At 43.4% G+C, this 16,019-nt stretch overlaps 2 protein-coding genes across 3 annotated transcripts in view; both read left to right on the plus strand.

Annotated features, from left to right (window-relative positions):
- RAD23B (RAD23 nucleotide excision repair protein B) overlaps positions 1-3,418 on the plus strand; it is a 44,280-nt gene extending 40,862 nt beyond the window's left edge. The window contains exons 10-11 of one of the 2 annotated variants that reach the window (XR_016393602.1): positions 1,099-1,211; positions 2,064-2,151. Coding sequence is in view for 1 of the 2 variants with exons in the window: in XM_022579121.3 (XP_022434829.1) it covers positions 2,064-2,177 (114 nt within the window). In the remaining variant the exon portion in view is untranslated. Of the gene's footprint in view, positions 1-1,098; positions 1,212-2,063 lie in introns of both variants that reach the window. The other variant, XM_022579121.3, reaches the window with a different exon arrangement.
- A 113-nt stretch (positions 3,419-3,531) lies between these two features.
- The window catches only part of LOC149749017 (large ribosomal subunit protein eL18-like), a 57,765-nt gene continuing 45,277 nt past the window's right edge, over positions 3,532-16,019 (plus strand). The window contains exon 1 of the mRNA XM_089913504.1: positions 3,532-15,561. Coding sequence (XP_089769630.1) covers positions 15,082-15,561 — 480 coding nt within the window. The 5' untranslated portion in view covers positions 3,532-15,081. The remainder of the gene's footprint in view (positions 15,562-16,019) is intronic.

Consider the following 16,019-nt stretch of genomic DNA (forward strand, 5'->3'; position numbering starts at 1 on the left):
CTTTTTTTTCCTAGTTTCTTAAGGTTGAAGCTTAGATTATTGATTTTATATCTGTCTTAATACATAGGCATACCTCTTTTTATTGTACTTTGTTGCATTTTGCAGTTAATTGCATTTTTTATAAATTGAAGGTTTGTGGCAACCCTGTGCTGTCAGATGATGGTTAGCATCTTTCGGCAATGAAGCATTTTTTAATTAAAGTATGTACATTGTTTTTTTTAGACATGATGCTGCTGCACACTTAATAGACTACAGTATAGTGTAAACGTAACTTTCATATGCATTGGGAAACCAAAAATTCGTGTGACCCGCTTCATTGCGATATTCGCTTTATAGCAGTGGTCTGTAACCGAACCTGCAGTATCTCTGAGGTATGCCTGTAGATATTTACAGCTAGAAGGTTTCCTCCAAGCACTGCTACAGCAGCATCCCATAAGTTTTAGTGTGTTGTGGTTTTATTTTCATTCATCTCAAACTATTTTCTATTTTCTTCTGTCATTTTTTTCTTTGATCTGTAGGTTATTTAGGATTGTATCAGTTTCCACATTTATGAATTTTCCAAATTTCCTTCTATTATTGATTTCTAAGTTCATTCCATCGTGGTCAGATAACATAATTTGTATAATTTTAATCCTTTTAAATGTATTGGGGCTTGTTTTATGGTTTAACATGGTCTTTATGGAGAATGTTCTGTGTATACTTGAGAAGGGTGTATAATTTGCTGTTGTTAAGTGTTCTCTAAATGTCTGTTAGGTCTGGTTGGTTTATAGTATTTTTCAAGTCTTCTATATCCTTGTCAGTCTTCTGCCTTCTCGTATGCATTATAGAACATGGGGATATTAAAGTCTCCAACTATTGTTGAATTGGTTATTTCTCCCTTCAAGTCTGTCAGTTTTTGTTTCATGTATTTGGGGGCTCTGTTGTTCTCTATGTTTATAATGAAGTCTTTCTGATTGTTTTATCATCATAAAATGTCCTTTGTTTTAGTACCAATTTTAATCTTAAAGTCTGTTTTGTCTGATATTAATATAGCCACTTCAGCTCTCTTTTTGTAACTGTTTGCATGGTATATATCTTTTTCCATCCTTTTACTTTCAGCATATTTGTGTCTTTGAATCTAAAGTGTGTGTCTTGTAGAAGCAATATAGTTGGATCGTGCCCTATCTACCTTTTACTTCAGCTAGCCCAGCTTTAATCTGGACAAGACCTAGGTAACAAAATCATTTTTGAGTTTCTTCTCCTTTCATGGATGAATATAATCATGCTGAGTCGGGACTTTTGCCCAGTTTTTAAAAGTCATTTCTTGATATTGTCTAATGCAAGACGATTGAGACAGTTGAGGAAGGGGGTTCATAAATAACATTTGGCTGACATAATAACATTTGGCTGAACCTAGGGAATTAGACAGTTGACCTGAGTGTTTAAAGGCTTTTAATAGCAGCAATTACTGAGTTACAAGTGATTTTTAATAGACTAGGAAGACAAAAATTAAATGGGTCGTATCACCATTTAAAATGCTATAAAAATTAAGCAAATAAAAATCAAACACCATATGTCTTGATTTCAAAAATATGTAATATTACTAATAATTGACCACCCATTTTTGTAGTATGAAGTGTTTCATAAGGCAAGGAGGTTGAGTAATATATGACCCTAATGAAAGATGTGGCTCTCTTTACAAATAATTAGCAACCTCTGGTTGCTCTCATCCATAGCTTCACCACTTATGTACTAAAAGCCATTTGATTTACAGATTTCTGTAAAGTCATTTATTTTTAAACCACCACAGAAGCTAATTTCTAGTGTTAATGCCAATGAGTGTTATCAAAGTATCTGTTAGCCTAATAGCTTTAACTAGGAACAAAGAATTTGTAGGTGGTTACGGGAAAGGGCCTGGGTTCTGTCTACCCCCTTGAATTGGACAATGACTCCATATTCAGATAGGGGTGAATTCATGTAAAATTCTCAAGCTTCTTTGTGTCCTTTATAGTATGTTTTCAAGTGATGATCTGTCAGTAGTGCTATGCTAGACTCCATAATATGTTTTCTTTCTTTTCTTCCAGTTAAAGGCATTAGGATTTCCTGAAGGACTTGTGATACAAGCATATTTTGCTTGTGAGAAGAATGAGAACTTGGCTGCCAATTTTCTTCTACAGCAAAACTTTGATGAAGATTGAAAGGGACTTTTTTTTATCTCACACTTCACACCAGTGCATTACACTAACTTTGTTCACTGGATTGTCTGGGATGACTTGGGCTCATATCCACAATACTTGGTATAAGGTAGTAGATTCTTGGGGGTGGGGAGGGGGGTCTAGGATACAGGGCAGGGATAAATACCGTGCATGTCTGCTTCAATTAGCAGATGCCGCAGATCCACACAGCGTGTAAAATATTATACAACCAAAAGTCAGCTTTTGCAGGTCTTTATTTCCTCTATAAAACAGTAGGTAACTTTTCCTAGGTTTCACTCTTTTTAGTGTACTAGATCCAGCAATTTAGTGTAATGCCCTGCTTTATATTTCTTTGACTTAACAGTGGTTTCAGAAAGAATCTTTGCTACCTAGAATCTACAGTCCCTATTTTATGGCAACACTGGATAATGGCTTTGTGAAATTAAAAAAAAAAAAAAAAATTGGAGCAACTGTAAACAGAAATGCCAAATTATTGATGGTTATTGTTGCTGCTTCAAATAAGTATAAAATTAATGTGTAAGAAAGCCCATTCTTTCATGGTAAATACTTGGGGTTGAGGGGGGAGAGGGGGAGTCTTTTCTTAAAATGAAAATAATTACTGCTATTTTAAATTTCTTGATCATTGAATGTGAGACCCTTCTAACATGATTTGAGAAGCTGTACAAGTATAGGCAGAGTTATTTTCCTGTTTACATTTTTTGGGTTTGTTTTGGGGGGGAAATTGGTAGGTGTCTAATTACTGTTTACTTCATTGTTATATTGCAGTAAAAAGTTTTAAAACCACAGTTGCATGTTTGCTTTTGATGTATCCCGTTGTGGAATTAGCACTTTGGGGCCAGTGGAGAAATGCAGCATTCACTATCCCTGTCTTCCCCTTCCCTCAGCAGAAATGTGTTTGTCAGCAAGTCATGAATTCCAACTGCTGCCTTTTTTAAAACCCACAAAATGCTGATTCAGTTCAAAATTAATGCAAATGTCTCAAAACTGGGTTTCTGATCTTTGTAAATGTTTTTCCTTATTAGATAAGAATGTATGACCATTAAAGTCATTTAGGATTATTTGCTTTCAAAAAGAGAAGGTGGACAGAACTATGATCTAGCATCCTTTATTGCATTGGACAGACTGGAGAAATCTTTTGGAAGGGCTGGGAGATGCGGCTGGAAAAGTACTTTGGAAAATATACAATCAAGATATCTCATGGCATATTAAAAGAAAAATCTTAATAGCAGTGTTGGCTTTTATTTGGATTTTTTTCATCTCAGCTTTTTTCTTTGGAATCTCCTTCATTGTCATTGTTATTTGATCATAAAGAGGGAGCAGGTGTCTACTTGTTCAGTTTTTCAAATCTGTTTTCCTGAATATAAAAAAAACTGTTTAAAGAAATGTTTTTTTTCTACTGTCTGATACTGAGTGAAGAAGATGAATTTGCACAGATTTCTTCCTGCATAATCTCTTAATAATACTTAGCACAGTTTGGTGACAACTTTTAAGCTTTTACGTCATGCACTCATGAACTATCTCATGAAAATAAATGAAACCATGATTTCTCCCCATGGTGTCATCATGTAGTTTAATCTTCACGTGTTTATTCCATAAACACAACAGGACCTTTGGATTTTGTATTACCTGTATGTTTTATAATGGATTATGCAGAAATGTCTCAGAATAAAATGAGGATTTCTAAATATGTTCATCTTTCAAAGCAGAACAATGAGTTGGGAAGAGGGGTGGCAGTTCTGGTGAGAAAATGGGATACTTTATTTTAACGATACTTTATCTGCCACTAATTGCTTAGAGCATAGTGAAAGCTGGAAAAGGGAAAAAACAACCAGCAGCAGCCTCTCTTTTCTCTGGAAAGTGACAGCAGAAGGTGATTGATCACATGGAGCTTTTGTCCTTGGACAACAAAACTACAAATAGTGGGATTAATAATTACCAGAAGACAGTTCAAGCCAAGTTTTGACCATTCTTTACAGTACTTTGTTTATCTGCTTAAAGAATCACCCATGACGCTATGAAAGAAATAGGCTTTTTGTGACCTTTTGCTGTTATCTTTTAATTTACAAACAGTTTTGGTTAATCTAAGTGACTACATGACTTTGGAATTTTGCATTTGAGGTATTCTGTCATCTGTTTCCTGAAATATATTTATTGTTGAGTTGCTCTGTGGAAAATGAGGAAGCTTAGGTTTCTATTTGTTCAATTCTTATTGCCATCCCCTAGTCAAATATATCTTTAGATTGTTTAAAAATACTGAAGTGTTCCACCATACAATTTTTTCTTGTACTAGATGGCTAGGATTCTAGGGAATTAATTATAAAGTATTTTCAATATATCCAACATGGCATTTCTCATTTTTTAAATGATTTTACCATATGGAATCTTAGATTGGAAGTTGATGGTGCCTCTATCACTTATCCTTCTGTTTTCTTCACTAATTGGTGAACATAGTGTGTAGGAGGCCAGGCACTAGGTCGATGTTATTGGGTTTCCTGTTTGTGTTCTCAGCTGAAATATCAGCACAGAGATGCGATACTTGATAGAATGTAATCAAAGTTCATGAGAGCTTTTAGAGATTTCAGTGAGTTCCCCCTTTTCCATACTTCTTTTCTTGTATCAGCCAGCCTAAGATAGCTACAAAATATTCAACCCAAAGTAAGCAGTTTCGGGGAGTCTTTCATGACCACGTCTGTGTTCTGGTGAGTTCCCTAGCTGTGCATCTCAGGTACAATGTGTCCTTCCAATTGACGGCCCAGTGTCCATTTTGTTCCACTTTGTTCTAAGCCAGGGGCTGGCAAACTGCAGCCCCATGAGCCAAATCTGGCTCACCGTCTGTTGTATGAGCCATGAGCTAAGAATGGCCTTTACATTTTTTAATGTTTTTTGTTTTTGTGTGTGTTGTTTTTACAAAAAGGATTTTATGACATGAAGATTGATTCAAATTCCAGTGTCCATAAATAGTTTTATTGAAACGCAGGCATGCTCATTTATTTACATATTGTCTATAAGCAGCTACCTTTGTGCTAAAGAGGTTTGCTGTTGAATAGTTGCAACAAAGACTATGGCCAGCAAAACCTAAATAATTATTATCTGGCCCTTTACAGAAAAAGTTTGCCACCCCTATTTTAAATTGCAACCAAGGGGCTTCCCTGGTGGTGCAGTGGTTGAGAGTCCTCCTCCTGATGCAGGGGACACGGGTTCGTGCCCCGGTCCGGGAAGATCCCACATGCCGTGGAGCGGCTGGGCCCGTGAGCCATGGCCGCTGAGGCTGTGCGTCCGGAACCTGTGCTCCGCAACGGGAGAGGCCACAGCAGTGAGAGGCCCGTGTACCGCAAAAAAAAAAAAAAATTGCAACCAGGTCCATCATGTGTTAAATTATGATGCTTTTCCCCCCTCTATTTGGCATTCTTGGCCTCTTGAGGTCTTAGCTTCAGTTTGCTTTGCTTGTGACCCTCGTGGGTTCTTTCCAGAGGGGTGGTATCACCCCCATATATTCATTATCAAAGGGAGGAGCGCATCGTGTGCCTGGTGTGCTCGTTTGGCATGTATGCGGTGTCTAAAATTATTCTTTGCTGTTCCTATGCTATGTCTTTCTCTTTAGCAAGATAACTAAATTCAGCACTAAGCGCTGTCAAAAGCACCTGGCATAGTGATGAATCAACCAGAACAGAAAAGTCAAATGAATGCATCTGGGAATCCCTGCGCCCTGGGATCAGAGCTGGGGCAATTCGAACAAGGATCTTAACCACAGCTGGAAGAGAGTAGATGGAACCTTGGAGGGAGGGATATAGCAGTTGGACCTGTTGGGTGACAGACTAGTTTCCAGAACTGTGTGTGGATAGTTTGGGGATGGGAGGAGCAGTGACAAGGAGGCAGGAGAAGGCTTGGACTTGGTAGGCAAGAGATACAGTGCTGTGCACTAAAGGTTGGGGAACCACAGGGACACTGCTAGTGACAAATCGGTTATAAAAGGCCTTCCCTATCATGATATAGTTGACGGAAAGTGGCCCCACAAGCAGGGTTTGCACTGTGGAGAGGTGAGGAGGACCAAAGAAACGTCAGCGATGACAGATTGCTTCACGTGTGGTGCTGTGGATTCCAAAGTGAATGGAAACACGGTCTCTGCCATTGAGCTTGATATACTATCTTAGAGACCGTTTGAATAGTAATGGATCCTTCAACAGGTGCATCATAACTTGTCTCCTAGGAGCACAGATTCAAAAATCTTCATCCCAGACTTCTGCCTCATGTCTCACTCAAAACGTATTTTCCATTCTTACTGATCCTCTCTTCTCACCTGGCTCAGAATGAGTTATAGATGTTTGTAGATAGTATTCCTCTCCAGACCGTGAGGTGGTCTTCAGGGTGCCTGGGAAAGCTGGCCTCCAACCCTCGCCCCAAGCAGCCTCACCCTTTTTCCTCCAATGTTTTGTTTTAACTATTAGGTTTTCTGTGATGAAAATGTTGGGCACCTCTATCCTACACGTGTACTAGCTGTAGATGGGCTTCCTGTCCATGGCCTTCCACACTTCAAGCATGTGTCTGCCAGGATTGGTTACTGCTTGTTGAATAGCCACCTTAAGGCTCAAAGGATATTTGATACGGATCCTGAGTTTTGTTATTGACAGCTTCCATCTATAACAAAGTCCAAAATTGTAAATCATAGAAGCCAACTGGGTTTTATTTGCCAACAATAGCAGATTAGAAGAACATGTGATAAATTATCTCAAAATTGGTTAAAAATTAGATGAGAATGAATGGGACTGGTAGGGCTATGCCTGAGAACAGCTTGAGGTTAGAATTATTATTATTTTTTTGGTTGGGTGATTTTATGAACCCTGGAGTTGATTTTTTTTTTTTTTCTTGCAACTTTTTAGCATTTTAGTCTATTTTTTGGTGGGGGCATTTTGTGGGTTTTTTTTTGTTTCATTTTCAGATGTCTTTTTTGTCAGTAAGGCCTGCTTCTGCTTGTTTGACATCATTTAAGCTAATTTTTATATTATCTCCACTTGTAAGGAAATTATGAAGGAGAGAAATCTTTTCACTAATTTATTGTTACTTTAATTGTAAAATATTTTTGTATCTTAAATTTTGTTGTTATAATTTTTATACCATTTTTGCAAAAAGCCTTAATTTTTTCATCCTTACACAATTTCAGGCTTCCAGAAAAGTTGTGGGAACAGCACAAAAAGCTCCCAATTACCCCCACCCCATATCTCCCCAAACACATTTAAGTTTTGCAGTTTTCCTAGTAATGTCCTTCATAGCAGAAGACTTCAATCCAGAATAATACACTGCATTTAGTTAGTCTCCTTCAATCCGTACTCTTTCTCAGTCCTTCCTTGATCTTTATGAGCTTAACTCTTTTTTTTTTTTTTTAAGATTACAGGGCACTTGTTTTATACCACGTCCCTCAATTTATGTTTGGTGTTTCCTCATGACTAGACTCAAGTCATGCATTTTTATAACTCATTATATTGATGCTCAAATGTCCCATTGTTCTAGTTCTCAAAGGTAACTTCTGTGTTTGGCATGTCTTTATCTCTTGACTACTTCCTTATTTTCTGGCACAGTAATATATTTCAGGCTCTTGTACTTTCTGTGCACCAGCCCTGGAATTCACCATTTCTCCAACGAGCTCTGTTCCCCTTCAGGTAGATTGTATTTAGAAACCAAAACTTTGTTATAGGTGTGTTCATTGCTACTGGAGTCTCACTGCTCCCAAGCATTTCAGTAGATGCATAGAAAATAAATACACAAACATCACATCTGTATTCCTGCGTCTACATATGGTATTGAACACCTCAGTTCACACTGGCACCTTTTTTTCCTAACAAGTTGTCATCTCCCTTTATTTATTTTATTGAAGTATAGTTGATTTACAATGTTGTGTTTCTGGTGTACAGCAAAGTGACTCAGTTATATATATATATATATATATATATATGTAATGTATTTTATATATATATATATATATGTAATGTATTTTATATATATATTTTTTGTATTTTTTTCCATTCTACTATTTCTTTTCCAAACTACTGTATGTAATAGCATCTCTAGGTCCATCCATGTTGCTGCAAATGGCATTATTTCATTCTTTTTTATGGCTGAGTAATATTCCATTGTATACATGGTACCACATCTTTATCCATTCTTCTGTTGATGGACGTTTAGGTTGCTTCCATGTTTTGCTATTGTAGATGGTGCTGCTATGAACATTGGGGTGCATGTATCTTTTTTTAAATTTTTATTTATTTATTTATTTTTGGCTCTGTTGGGTCTTTGTTTCTGTGCGAGGGCTTTCTCTAGTTGCGGCGAGCAGGGGCCACTCTTCATTGCAGTGTGCGGGCCTCTCACTATCGTGGCCTCTCTTGTTGCGGAGCACAGGCTCCAGACGCGCAGGCTCAGTAGTTGTGGCTCACAGGCCCAGTTGCTCCGTGGCATGTGGGATCCTCCCAGACCAGGGCTCAAACCCATGACCCCTGCATTGGCAGGCAGACTCTCAACCACTGTGCCACCAGGGAAGCCCCAATGTATCTTTTTGAATTAGAGTTTTCTTCAGATGTATGCCCAGAAGTGGGATTGCTGGATCATACGGCAACTCTGTTTTTAGTTTTTTAAGGAACCTCCATACAGTTTTCCACAGTGGCTGCACCAATTTACTTTCCCACCAGCAGTGTAGGAAGGTTCCCTTTTTTCCACACCCCCTCCAGCATTTATTATTTGTAGACCTGATGATGGCCATTCTGACCAGTCACACTGGTACCTTTAATTCTAGTCCAGCACCACAAGGTTCATTCTAGCTTCTCCCTTTCATTATTTATAACTCCTTTCTTGCACAGTGAGAGACTTAGCTCCCATTATGCTCAATGTGTTTACTTATTTGTCATCTCCCCTGCGTGTAACCCATCTTCGTAGGCACTCAGCTGCCTAAGTGTGTTTCAGGTGCTAGTGGTGGTCAGGGAGACTGCAGGAGGAGCAGACTAACGGACAGGAGTGCAGCCCACATGCTACACTAGTCATGCTTCCCCCGCAAGGATTGCGCTCTGTGGTGTCTGTCTTGGCACATGCTACTACCCTGATTCATGCATTCAGCAACTAATGAGCAATTGCCTAAAGCCAGGCAGGCACTTGGTTTGGAATTGTTCCTACCGCTTTTATCTTGCTGATTCCTCTGTTCAAAACCATACAAGACCCCTCTTTTAGGAAGCTTGCCCACGACCCCCTTTGCCCTCCAATTTGGGCCAGAGACCTCTTTTTCTCTATTCCCTCAGCCACTTGTACGTACATATCTATCATAAAAGTGAAAACCCTGAATTGAAAGTGTCTATTTGTGTCTCCCATTAAGCTGTACAGTGAATGAGAGAACACCTGACAAGCTCTTTAAAGGCAATGCCTGTGCCTTTAATCTCTGTACCCCCAGAACAAGTGAAGGGCGGAGATGCCTGGTCAGTTTTGGATGGATAAACAGGCATTGAACAAATAGTTGGGACAACCTTTGTCATCTTTACTAGGGCTCCAGGCTCTCCTTACCCTGTCTGCCATCCCTTCAGTTCTAAAAGCCGACTAAGAAGCTGAGGGACAATGAGTAGAGTCCCAAAGCCTGCTCTGTTTTTCTTTCCTCAGCCCAGGGACCTTGGCACCAGATTCTGAAGACCTGACACATAATACAGTGAGCTGGCTGGTTGTAGGGACAGCGGGATTCTGTTGACAAATTCCAAATGGGCCTACATCTGAGACTTAAATGGAGAGCAGAGCAACAGCTGCAGTCCCAAGAATCCCATGCTGGGGCCAGGTCAGAGGGTCTTGGGGGTCAGGGTTTGGACTTAGGCCTGGATTTCTGTCTTCACACCCCATGCCAGCTGTGTGACTTCGGCCATGTGTCCCGATTTCCTCATCTATAAAGCAGAGCCTGCCTCACAGCTTGCTAGTAGGGGTCAAATTAGAGAGTGGATTGGTGAACATCTTTCCCAAGGCCAAGACTGTTTAATGTGGCTGCAGACTCTCTGTCCTGAAGGCTGGGAGAAGTTCTCTGCCTTTCTGCAATGATGAGGCTTGGCCCCTAAAGGACTGAGAGAGTGACTGAGTTATTTTCAATGATGCTGAGTGCGCCTCTTTGATCTCTGGGTGCCTTGGTCCTCCCCCCTTCACTGTTGGCCCCTCACATTCCCAAGGGGCTGGGGGGCTTCCCCCTCAGCGGGGGCAGTGCGGCACAAACATTGGCATTTCAGGCACAGAAAGCTTTAACGTCTATGAACTTTCTGAGCAATGCTGAATTTTCTCCTGTCCATTTCTAGGCCAAGGAATTAGCAGCTACATCTCATCTCTGGATCAAATTTGGCAGAGAACCCAGCAAAAATGCCTGGCGGAATGCCCACTGCTCCTTTCACCCACCCCTAGGGACTCTCAGTGTTCCCTTTTGATTTCCTCTGACAGTCTCCGAGGTGCCAGAGGCACAGGAACTCAGACTGGGAAGGGCCTATGGGTGCCACCCAGTGACCAAGCACAGGGCCTCTTTAATGCCTCATCTCCAGCCTCCACCTGGACACTTCTAGTGATGTGGCCCTCACTACTGCCAGCTCAGACTTCCTACACTCTAGGGATTGTCAAGCTCCCCTCTCCCCTCTACCTGTCCGGATAGGCCATCCTCAGGGCCTAATTCATTTCCGGGGTCACCCTGAGCCAGTGTGCCAACCTCTCAGGTCTTTTAGGAGAGTGATTGTGTCTCCCTGACCGCCTCCCCTCCTCTGGCCAAGCCTTCTCCATGCTGAAAAAAATCCCTCAGTTGGAGTGAGTTACACAGAGCGCTTGAGGGGGGGTCTCAGCAGTGCAAAGTATTGGGTCGGCCAAAAAGTTCGTTCAGTTTTAAGTAAATAAAAGACATTTTTCATTTTCACGAAGAACTTTACTGAACAACGTATTCACTAACCAAACGAACTTTTTGGTCAACCCAATACTAGAGGAGCTCTCACCTCCCTTGTTCTGTGCATGGTGTCTCCATTAATGCAACCTGAATTTGAGCTTGCTGGTTTGACAGCCGCATTACACTGTGGTCTTGGATTGAGCAGCTGTGCGAATAGTACCAAAGTTTTCAAGGTGCCCGTGCATTTGGAGTTCACATCTGACCCATGTTACAGAAGCAAAAACAGCCTATCCCAGACTTACATGTATCTCTTAGCTACTGAACCAAAGCTGTTTTCACAAAGTCCTCTTTTGGCCCAGGAGGAGGGAGCTAACCTTCAGAAGTCCAAATGTCTCACCCTGTGCCGCGTGCTTTACTTATACTAGCATTATTGCCATTTTACAGATGGGTTAACTGAGGTCAGTCAGGCCAAAGCTACACAGTTACTTAGTGGCAGAGCCAGGAGGCAAACCTGTGTCGCCCTAGGTGACACAGCCTTGCTTTCACCCCTGCCTCTTCATATCCCCTGAATTAAGTCTTTTTCCTTCCTGTGATTTTTTTAAAAGCCCCTCCTTGCTGTTCTGACAGCTATTTGCTCCTCTGATGATTTGCCTGGCAGTTCTTAAAATGTGACTTGAAGACCACTTGCAGGAGGGGTCTATGAGATAAGAGCCATTTTCATAATGACACTGACTCTGCTTGCTGTTTTCACTCCCTCCCAGTCTCTCATAGGTGTATAGTGGAGTTTCCCAGAGGCTGCATGGCGTGTGATACCACGACAGATGGAATGCAGGAGCACATGTGGAAATCCAGCTGTCGTCTATGAAGCCAGATGACAGAGATTTGCAAAAATCAAATACAACACCATTCCTGTCATTAATTCCTTTAACAATAATTATTTTTCATAAAGATTAAAAAACACTTCAACATGCACTAGGTTTATTTCAAATGAATTAACTTTTAAAATTTCTCAATTTCTAATCAAGTAAATATTGATAGAGGCAACCCACACGAACAACACCTCTTGGGTTGCTCAATTTTTAAGAGGGAGAAGAGGTCCTAAAACTGGAAACTTTGAGAACTGATGGTTTTTCCACTTTAGACTTGTTAAATGACCCCAAAAACACTACTTGGGATGGTCACTGGGTTGCTGGTGAAAGGTTTCCTCCTGTCTGCTGCAGATATGGTTGGGAAATTGATACCTGGAGCTCGTTTGGTGCCCCTCTGCCATAATGCCCTCCATTCCTGCTTTCAGGGTAATGAACTCCGAACTCCTCTCTTTGGCTTTCAGCGCCCTTTACAGGCTTGCTTCAGCGTATGCCTTCAGTCCGTCTCCCTCCCTCTCCACCCCATACCACACGACTCCATGACCCAGGCCTTTCCACAGCTGTACACACTCACACGTGCTGGTCACTCTGCCTAGAAATTCTCCCATATTCCTCTCTCCTCATGTGAACTCCTACTCCACCTTTAAAACCCACTTCAGCGTTACATGCACTGGGAAGGCTTTCCTGCCCAGGAGCCAGCAGAGGACTGCTCACTTATTCTACTCTCTAAACATGTAGTGCACTGACTGCATATCTGACCATAATTGTTTATGTGCACATTTGTTTTATGGACACGTCAAAGCCAAAAACAAAACTTGCCATATCAATCAGCAGCAGTAGGAGCTCGGCACTCACAGCTAACAAGGGAACTGGAAGGAATTGTGCTTTGAAGCCCTGGCTACAGGTTTGGGGTGGAAGGGAGGCTGGTCTGGCCCTGGAGAGGGAAAGTAAAATGCAAAGCCCAACTGAGTGATGGGGAAATGCCAGGACCTGACGGAACAGGTTGGGAAGGGGAATGGAAATAATGGAAAATGCTCTCCACCATACCCTGATACGCCTCCTTGTGGTGAGGGAGAGCCAGCAGTGTTTTAGGTGGGAGCACAGGATGGGGAAGAAATGGGCCCGTAAGGGGGAACCAGCACCTCTGCAACGTGGAAGAGTTGAAGGCACCTGTGGGGAATCTGGCTCAGGGGAGAAGGGGGAAAATGCTGGTCTAGAAAAGCCAGCCCACACTGGCCCTCTGTTGCCCTGAGGAACGCTGGGGTGCTCTGTGTGCGGGGGAAAGGAAGGAAGGGAACTAAACCTACAGGACCGTGGGCACTAATCTATATCTACATTGACTCATTTAATCCTGCCATGCAGATGAGAAGCTGAGGCTCAGAGAGGGTGACATAACTAGAACATAGCCCAGGGAGGATAGGGACCTGTCTCCAAGCCACCCCCCATGTCCCCCTTTATGCCGATTTTCTGTCTGTACGAGCATGCGAGCTGGGAAGACAGTGGGATTTTCTTCATCTGACATGTTCTTGTACCTTTGCCCTCCTATGGCACACCCGGAGGGAGCAGCGCAGGGAAAGCTCTTGGGATTTGGAGTCAGATGCGTTTTTTTTCTCCTTCAGATTTACATTACTGTACATGAAGCGGGGTTGGGGTGGAGAAGACCCTCCCTTTAGGAGAATCAGCCTATTCTCCTTCAAAACCCATCCACACAGAGACTTCTCCAAGGGGCTGTGAGGGAGACATCCCGGGCTGACACCACCGGAAGCTCCCTGCTCCCTGCTGTCTGGTCTTGACCCGTCCATGTGCCACTCGCCAGCTGGAGCGATGGCCCTCTCTTAACCATGTGGATTCTTCAGCCAGAGGCCCCTGCAGCCATCAGTATTTACTGAGCACCTACTGTATGCCAGGCGCAAGGAGGAGGCGGAACAGACCACTTGCCTCTAAAGCTACGCTTCAGTGGTTTACATTTGAGGCTTCTGTATATTGTTCTGTTAGAGGAAAAAATAGGCTCATTGGCTAATAAGAAACACAAAAAGAAAAAACAAACGTCTGTACCCTATTGCTTCCTTGGGGAACCACTGTAGGTTTTGTTTTTTCTTGCTGGGGGGGCGGGGGTAGTGTCATTTGTTTATTTTGTTTTTAGCAGAGGAGACAGATGTGGTCAGATCTATTTTCAAAGAAATGAAGACAATTCTATGGCTTCTCAGCCCTTCCTCACAGCCACAGTACAGGAAGCAGGAAGCCCACTGCCCACTAAAGTGGAGGCTGTTTCTCTGGGTCCTGAGCTCGGGACTGGTCCTCTTGGCCCTGCTGGGTGCTCCCAAGGGAAGACAACAGTGGCAGATAATGTGGCTTCTCTCTGGTTCCAGGAGCCAAAGGAAATGTCAGTTGCTTCTGGGATGGAACATGACCTCCTTTGAGGCAGAGAGCATGACGCCAGTGCGCTCAAACTACCATCGCAACCAACCCCTTCTGCTCCCTGGGAAAGACACAACTCTGAGGACAGCCTTGTGGAGTGGAAAGATCCCAGTCTTTGAAATAATGCAAACGTGGGTTTGAATCCTGATGTGGCCACTTATTAGCCCTGTGATCTCGGCCAACTCACTCCAATATTCCGAGCCTGAGTGCCCTCATCCGTAATGATAATAATTCTTGTTTACACCTACCTCACTTACCAGTGATTAAGATGCATTACAAAGCCATAGCCCAAGAAGCAGCACAGGACAAAGCAAACGGAAGAAAGCCGGAAATCCTGAAGCAGATCTAGGAATGTAGGAGAGTCTCATATGCGAGGGAAGTTAACACCAAGTATCTGTGGACAAAGGATGGAATATTTAGTAAATGCTGCTGGGGAGACTGGCTTCTGTCTGGACAAAAATAAAGTCATATGTATGCGTGTCTTCAGCTATCTTTGGTTGATTAAGACCTAAATGTGAAAGGGAAAACTGAAAACAAATAAAAGGACATTTTAGGGACCTGTCTGAGCAGAAGGCGCCATCGCGGGAGTCGATATCCACCACAAGGAAGACCAAAACTCTCGCTGCACGGAACCCAGGAGACAGGACATCTACAGAAGCTGTTCGTAGAGCTGCACGGTTTCTGGCCCGGAGGAAACAACTCCACCTTCAACCAGTTTGTGCTAAAGAGGTTGTGCATGAGTCGCACCGCCTTGCCGCCTCTGTCCCTGTCCTGGATGATCCGGAAGATGAAGTTCGCCGGCCGGAAAAACAAACAGCTGTGGTTGCGGGGCTATAAAGGAGGCTGGGCGTGTCCGGAGGCGCCCACGCTGAAGGTCTGCGCCGCGCGGGGGCAGACGCGCCGGAGCCGCACCCCCGGAATGAGGATGGAGAGCGACGCCGTCCTCACAGCCGCCCGCCGGCGCCGCGCTCCCCCGGGGTGCGGCCCGTCCCGCTCTCTGGTGCTCGCAAGGGCCGAGAGGTGCACAGGCCTTTGGGCAAGGCCTGGGAGCCCGCACAGCCGGGAGTTCAAGAACGCCCGCCCGGAGGCCAACGCGCCAGCCAAGGCTACAGAAACTAACCCCAGAGCCTGCCTTGTTATGAAAAAGATTTTGGATGCTGGGGAGAAAACAAACACTAACAAAAGGAATATGAGCGTCATTTTAACCTCAGGGAAGGTAAGGATTTCTTTTTTCTTTTTTTTTTTTTTTGCGGTACGCGGGCCTCTCGCTGTTGTGGCCTCTCCCATTGCGGAGCACAGGCTCCGGACGCGCAGGCCCAGCGGCCATGGCTTACGGGCCCAGCCGCTCCGCGGCATGTGGGATCCTCCCGGACCAGGGCACGAACCCGCGTCCCCTGCATCGGCAGGCGGACTCTCAACCACTGTGCCACCAGGGAAGCCCCTGGCAAGGATTTCTTAAAGGAGATTCCAGACAGGCAGAGGTGGGCTCTGAGGAGCGACTGTTGCCTTTTAGGAAGGGGCCTCTGTACCGTCTTGGGGGGTAGGGGCGGGCTGCACCAGGCTTCCGGCTTGGAGGGTTCAGTGGAGTCTGGGGAACTGACACATTCAGTGGCCTCTCCCCAGATGTCCCTATCTCATTGGTCGGGATCCCAGGACTTTACCTTGCCCTCACTG

Source organism: Delphinapterus leucas, chromosome 6 (assembly GCF_059928025.1).
Source record: "Delphinapterus leucas isolate spDelLeu-1000000601 "Yukka" chromosome 6, BTC_Dleu_Yukka2, whole genome shotgun sequence".
NCBI lineage: Eukaryota > Metazoa > Chordata > Mammalia > Artiodactyla > Monodontidae > Delphinapterus > Delphinapterus leucas.